The sequence below is a fragment of the Colobus angolensis genome, unplaced genomic scaffold (genome assembly GCF_000951035.1).
Source record: "Colobus angolensis palliatus isolate OR3802 unplaced genomic scaffold, Cang.pa_1.0 Scaffold250, whole genome shotgun sequence".
Classification (NCBI taxonomy): domain Eukaryota; kingdom Metazoa; phylum Chordata; class Mammalia; order Primates; family Cercopithecidae; genus Colobus; species Colobus angolensis.
The window spans coordinates 1778830-1785664 of NW_012115711.1; the positions used below are offsets into that span (position 1 = coordinate 1778830).

The 6835-nt window shown below is 48.4% G+C and overlaps 1 protein-coding gene and 1 pseudogene across 2 annotated transcripts in view; both read left to right on the top strand.

Annotated features, from left to right (window-relative positions):
- Positions 1-217: 217 nt before the first annotated feature.
- GNL3L (guanine nucleotide binding protein-like 3 (nucleolar)-like) overlaps positions 218-6835 on the top strand; it is a 39697-nt gene continuing 33079 nt past the window's right edge. Inside the window, exons 1-2 of the mRNA XM_011946577.1 lie at positions 218-345; positions 2701-2766. Coding sequence (XP_011801967.1) covers positions 2751-2766 — 16 coding nt within the window. The 5' untranslated portion in view covers positions 218-345; positions 2701-2750. The remainder of the gene's footprint in view (positions 346-2700; positions 2767-6835) is intronic.
- Positions 4437-5052, top strand: LOC105514911 (annotated as a pseudogene). The gene has a single exon (XR_001002235.1). The product of XR_001002235.1 is annotated as a 60S ribosomal protein L12 pseudogene (transcript).

Here is a 6835-nt window from a genome sequence, read left to right on the forward strand (position 1 = left end):
TCCTCCGCTATTTCCTTACCTACGGGACAGCCAGGAGGCGGGGCCAGCGTGGTCGCGAGGAAAGGACGGGCGGGCGCGAGCTGTCAGTCAGAAGCCCCGTCCCCTCGCGGAGAACGCACAGTGGGCGGAGTCGGGCGCCGCCGGCCTGGGATCCGGAAGTCGGAGCCTAGCTGCGCGAGAGCATCTGCTCGCCCAAGCGGCTTGTCGTGTTGCCCTTGCTTCTCAGATCTCCGCCGGAAGTGTAGGTAAGAAACCACTCTCCTCTTTTCTTACCTAGACGGCCGGGCAGTTAGGATCGTGTATTGGATGTGAAACCGAAGATGCCCGCTAGCCTGGAATAGAGAGGTAAACAGCCGGATCCCTTCCAGGGTAGAAGGACCCGGAAGAGGGGCAGGGTTCGCGGCACACGTGGAGAGGCGCCTAATTGCCTTTTAGCGGAGTGGAGTTTGCCGGGAGAGGGGCATTGCCCCGTCCCAGCTAGAAAGGTGTAGACCCGGGACACACGGTGTAGAGAGGCACAAACTTCACTTGTGTGATGAAGCGTTGATCGTCCTCAAGATAGTGAGGCTCCATTCTGCATTCACCCTGTATAGACAAGAGTCGACCCACCGAAGGAATGGGGGACATCCACCCCAACCGGGTAGAGACATCTCCCTCAACCCAGCTGAGCATCGCAGACTTCTCCCGACTTAAGGCACTTCCTTGGCTTGGCTCTAGACAGCCGCCTCGAGGCACCTCCTCAGGACAGACAGAGGCTTTGATGTATTTGCCCCCATACCAGTATAGAGGAGCTTAGAAACATTTAATATACAGAGGGAGGGCACCTCCTCCCCAGTCACATAGACCTAGAGCCCTCAGTGTCCCTCCCCAACTCACCCGTTCCCAAAGTGGTTGCAGATACAGGCCTCATCCTATAGACAACTAAGCCGATTGCCCCCTCCTCCTAGGTTAGATTGAGTCCCCATTGTGGAGAATCAGACCTGATCCCTACTTCCGTAGCCCCCGTTTTACCGAATGTGTAATTTTTCGAAGCACCCAAACAGAAACAGACCTTAATCCATGAAGAGACAGGTCTGCCCCTTGAGGGGCCATGGGGGTAGAGGGGCTCAGATGTGTTCCTCTCCTTTTGAGGTAGACACAGATCATCCCCCTACCTCTCCTACCTCTCCCAAAGATTTAGAATCACTAAATGTAGCAAGGGAGATACCCCACAGGAGCAGATGTGCAGGTCTCCCTGCCTGTAATGTTGAGAGGGAGTGACATCGTTGATTACTCGGCAGTGCAGTGCCTACGGTCTCTCCCCTTTACCCAAGGTAGTGGAGCTCAGATCTGTTTCTCTCCACCCAGGGTAGAATCACAGACGCCCCCACCCCCAAGTATAAGGGCTGATCTATTAATTTATAGCTGCATTGCCTGCCCCTTCCACACACCACCCATGCAGAGAACCAGAGCCCCTATTTCTTTCAGTGTTAGTGTGCTGCTGACTTCAACCAGCATAAAAGATGAAAGTTGTCACAGTCCACCCCCCATAGAAGGGTCCAGAATAGCTCACTGCAGGTAAGGTGCAGACCCGCTTATTCAAAGCTGCATAGTTGCGGAATCAGGCATGTCGATCCCGCACCTCAGCCCTCTCCAGGGTAAAGAGATGCAGGACCCATTCCCACAATCTAGAGATAAACAGATCTGTGGTTCTTTTCCCATGCAGCAGAGATGCACACAGCCACTTTGTGGGTTTCCCCAGTTTCTCTGCACCCCAGAGTAGGGGGACAGATGGCAATCCCCCCAACCCAAATCACCAAGGTATAGACCCCAGGCATAGGCACAGATTTTTACCCCCTCCAAGATTTTGTACTTAGTCCATATAGACACTCAGGTAAGAATCCCTGTTCTATGGCCGGGCACGGTGGCTCAAGCCTGTAATCCCAGCACTTTGGGAGGCCGAGGTGGGCGGATCACGAGGTCAGGAGATCGAGACCATCCTGGCTAACATGGTGAAACCCCGTGTCTACTAACAAAATACAAAAAACTAGCTGGGCACGGTGGTGGGCGCCTGTAGTCCCAGCTACTTGGGAGGCTGGGGCAGGAGAATGGCGTGAACCCAGGAGGTGGAGCTTGCAGTGAACTGAGATTCGGCCACTGCACTCCAGCCTGGGCCACAGAGCGAGACTCCGTCTCAAAACAAACAAACAAACAAAAAGAATCCCTGTTCTCAGGCCCCTTTTCCCCAGGGTAGACTCCTGGGCTCTATTTACGCCCTTTCCCACCACCTCTCCCAGGGTAGATGAGATATAGAATCCCCTACTTGGGAAAAGAGGCACTATTATCACCCCATGTAGAAGTAGACCATCCTTGCGTGCCCCTTTCCCCTCAGTGTGGAGGTGTTTAGCACTAGTCTTCTACCTAGAATATAACACTATAGTGTGGAGGAATAAGAACCAAAGACCTCATCTGATGCTTTGAGCCACTGACTCCACCCGGGATGAGGTTGAGACCTATTCCTCCCTTTGGGTAGTATGACACTTCCTTCTCTGTGTGGACTCAGCCATATGAGGCTCTAGCTTCAGCTTCTCCCAGTTTTCCTAATTATTACGGCTTCCTCATAATGTTCTTTAACATTTTACCTTTAGGGGACTTAGGAGGGGGCTTGTGGCATTGTGGTTCCCAGCTGTCTTCAGATTGCTGCTTCTCCCATTCTTACAGGAAGAGAACAAGCAGATTTGAATCTATCTGCTTTCAAGCTGGTCATCGCGATGAAACTTAGACACAGTGAGTTTCCTTTACCACCCCTCCCAATCCTGTGCTTTTAATGAATATTCATAGAATTTCACAGCAACTTTTCGTTGTTTTGGGTTTTGTTTTGAGATGGAGTCTTGCTCTGTCAACCAGGCTGGAGTGCAGTGGTGCAATCTCAGTGCACTGTAACCTCCGCCTCCCGGGTTCAAGCATTTCCTGCCTCAGCCTACCGAGTAGCTGGGATTATAGATGTGTGCCACCATGCCAGGCTACTTTTTGTATTTTTAGTAGAGACGGAGTTTCACCATGTTGGCCAGGCTGGTCTCGAACTCCTGACCGCAAGTGATCTGCCCCTGTTGGCCTCCCAAAGTGCTGGGATTACAGGCGTGAGCCACTGCGCCTGGCCTTCACAGCAACTTTTAAAAACTGCTGAATATGTTTCAGATCACTCAGTCTGGGTCTTTTTCATATGGTATCATTGCTGTCTTCCTGACTTCCTTGTGAGAGAATGTTTCCCTTATGCCCCATTCTCAATTTATAGATGAGGAAACTGAGGCTTAGCAAGGTTAAGTGATTTGATCTGAGGTGAATTGCGATAAATAACATATCACACTACCTATAACCCCAACATGTCCTAACATTTTTCTCTATCAGTTGGTACCATAAGTTGTACTAGTGGTTAAGAGCGTGCTTGTAATCCCAGCTGCTTGGGAGGCTGAGGCAGAGGAGAATTGCTTGAGCCTGGGAAGCAGAGGTTGTGGTAAGCCAAGATCATGCCACTGCACTCCAGTATGGGCAACAGACAGACGCTATCTCAAAAAAAAAAAAAAAAAAAGAAAACAAAACAAAAAAAGAAAAGAAAATGATAACATTTGGATAGTACACTGGCACTGGGTAGGCTGGATGAGGATTGTGCAACCCAGTGGCTCTGTTTTCTGTGTGAGTGCTGGCCCTGCCAGTGGACAGCCTGGTGGGAAAAAACTTAATACATTTTTTATATAATCATAAAAATGTAATCAAGAATCATACTATTAATACCAAAAGCAAATAATCATACTTTTTTTTAAATTTTAATTTTCATGTTTTTTGGAGATGGAGTCTTGCTTTGTCACCCAGGCCAGAGAGCAGTGGTGCCATCTCAGCTCACTGCAACCTCCACCTCCTGGGCTCAAGCGATTCTCCTGCCTCAGCCTCTGGAGTAGCTGGGATTACAGGTGCCTGGCACCGCGCCTGGCTAATTTTTGTATTTTTAGTAGAGACGGGGTTTTGCCATGTTGGCCAGGTTGGTCTTGAACTCCTGACCTCAAGTGATCCGCCTGCCTTGGCCTCCCAAAGTGCTGGAATTGCAGGCGTGAACCACCATGCCCGACCAAATAATCATATTTATAAGTAACACAAGAAAGGTGGTAATTATACTTTATTTAGGAACATCTAATACTAGATGATAAAAATATTGATAGTGATGGAAAAGACAAAAATTACCTGGTTAAATAAAGTAGGATATATGCATACTTAAGAATTCTGGCTGCTTAAAAAATGAAGTATTGTATAGAAAGATTATATGTAAAAACTGTATTGTGTGGAAAGACTATTAGATGGAAAGATGTTCAGATTTGCTAACTGAAAGAAGTTGGCCCACAGGACTACAGTATGTTATCTTTTATGGAAGAAAATGGAAGGAAATAAGAATATATATTGGTCTCTCGGCTTTCGGCTCGGAGGGGGCAAAGGTGCAACTTTCTTCGGTCGTCCCGAATCCGGGTTCATCCGACACCAGCCGCCTCCATCATGCCGCCGAAGTTCGACCCCAACGAGATCAAAGTCGTATACCTGAGGTGCACCGGAGGTGAAGTCGGTGCCACTTCTGCGCTGGCCCCCAAGATCGGCCCCCTGGGTCTGTCTCCGAAAAAGGTTGCCAAGGCAACGGGTGACTGGAAGGGCCTGAGGATTACAGTGAAACTGACCATTCAGAACAGACAGGCCCAGATTGAGGTGGTGCCTTCTGCCTCTGCCCTGATCATCAAAGCCCTCAAGGAACCACCAAGAGACAGAAAGAAACAGAAAAACATTAAACACAGTGGGAATATCACTTTTGATGAGATCATCAACATTGCTCGACAGATGCGGCACCGATCCTTAGCCAGAGAACTCTCTGGAACCATTAAAGAGATCCTGTGGACTGCCCAGTCCGTGGGCTGTAATGTTGATGGCCGCCACCCTCATGACATCTTAGATGACATCAACAGTGGTGCTGTGGAATGCCCAGCCAGTTAAGCACAAAGGAAAGTATTTCAATAAAGGATCATTTGACATCTGGTGAAAAAAAAAAAAAAAAAAAAAAGAATATATATTGGTATTTACATAAAGAAAATGATGCATAATAAACTAATAAAGTGCTTTCTTGTGGCAGTGAGGGGACTGCAATGGATAGGGACAAGCATGGGAGGGAGACCTCTCAAAATAACACCTTTTTATTTTGGAATCATATGACTATTACCTGTTAAAAATATAGAATAATTCTACACATCTACATTAGTGAGGAAAATGGTGAAAATTTAATAGAAAAACTTCCTATGTGCACACAAAACCGAGACCTTCACTGGTAAATTGCAATTAATGATCAGACTAACTGGGATGATTGCTGGGAAAGATGGCGGGAGGTACCGTGTGGTGCAGCTGTCTGCACTCTGGCCTGGGGATATCTTGGACCCAAATGATGATGATCAAGTCTGGGAATGTTTTTGAGGAGTGCTGAAGAGTGTTCAAATGCAGTTTTACCTGTTGTGCATTCTTTTAAATTTTTTATTTTTTTTGAGACAGAGTCTCACTCTCTCTGCCCAGGCTGGAGTACAGTGGTGTGATCTCAGCTCACTGCAACCTCCGCCTCCTGGGCTCAAGCGATTTTCCAGCCTCAGCCACCCGAGTAGCTGGGATTACAGGTGCCTGCCACCACACTTGTCTAATTTTTAAATTTTTCGTAGAGATGGGATTTCATCGTGTTGGCCAGACTGGTTTTGAACTCCTGACCTCAGGTGATTCTCCCGCCTTGCCTCCTAAAGTGCTGGGATTACAGGCATGAGCTACTGCAACCAGCCTATTTTTTATTTTTTATTTTTACATTAAAAAATTTTTTTTTTTGAGATGAAGTTTTGCTCTGTCCCCCAGGCTGGAGTACAGTGGCAGAATCGTGGCTCACTCCAAGATCTTGGCTCACTGCAACCTCCGCCTCCCGGTTCAAGCAGTTCTCCTGCCTCAGCCTCCCGAGTAGCTGGGATTATAGGCGCCTGCCACCACATCCAGCTAATTTTTATATTTTTAGTAGAGACGGGGTTTCACCATGTTGGCCAGGCTGGTCTTGAACTTGTGGTCTCAAGTGATCTGCCCACCTTGGCCTCCCAAAGTGCTGTGTTTATACGTGTGAGCCACCATGCTTGGCCTATTTTTTATTTTTTTGAGATGGAGTCTCGCTCTGTTGCCCGGGCTGGAGTACAATGGCATGGTCTCGGCTCACTGCAACCTCTGCCTCCTGGTCTCAAGCGATTTTTCTGCCTCAGCCTCCTGAGTAGCTGGGATTACAGGTGCGTACCACCATGCCCGGCTATTTTTTTTGTATTTTTAGTAGAGACGGGGTTTTGCCATGTTGGCTAGGCTGGTCTCCAACTCTTGACCTCAAGGGATCCACCCGCCTCGGCCTCCCAAAGTGCTGGGATTACAGGCGTGAGCTACGGTGCCTGGCCACTGTTCATGTTTGAGTGGTTATTTTTTAAGGGGGGAGTGTTCTTAAAAACCACTTAAACCACTTAAAAAGTTTACAACTGGCAGGGCAAGATGGCTCACGCCTGTAATCCCAGCACTTTGGGAGGCCAAGGTGGGCAGATCACGAGGTCAGGAGTTCGAGACCAGTCTGGCCAACATAGTGAAACCGCATCTCTACTAAAAATACAAAAAATTAGCCGAGTGTGGTAGTGTGTGCCTGTAATCCCAGCTACTTGGGAGGCTGAGGCAGGAGAATCACGTGAACCCGGGAGGCGGAGGTTGTAGTAAGCTGAGATCGTGCCATTGAACTCCAGTCTGGGTGACAGTGCGAGACTTCGTCTCAAAA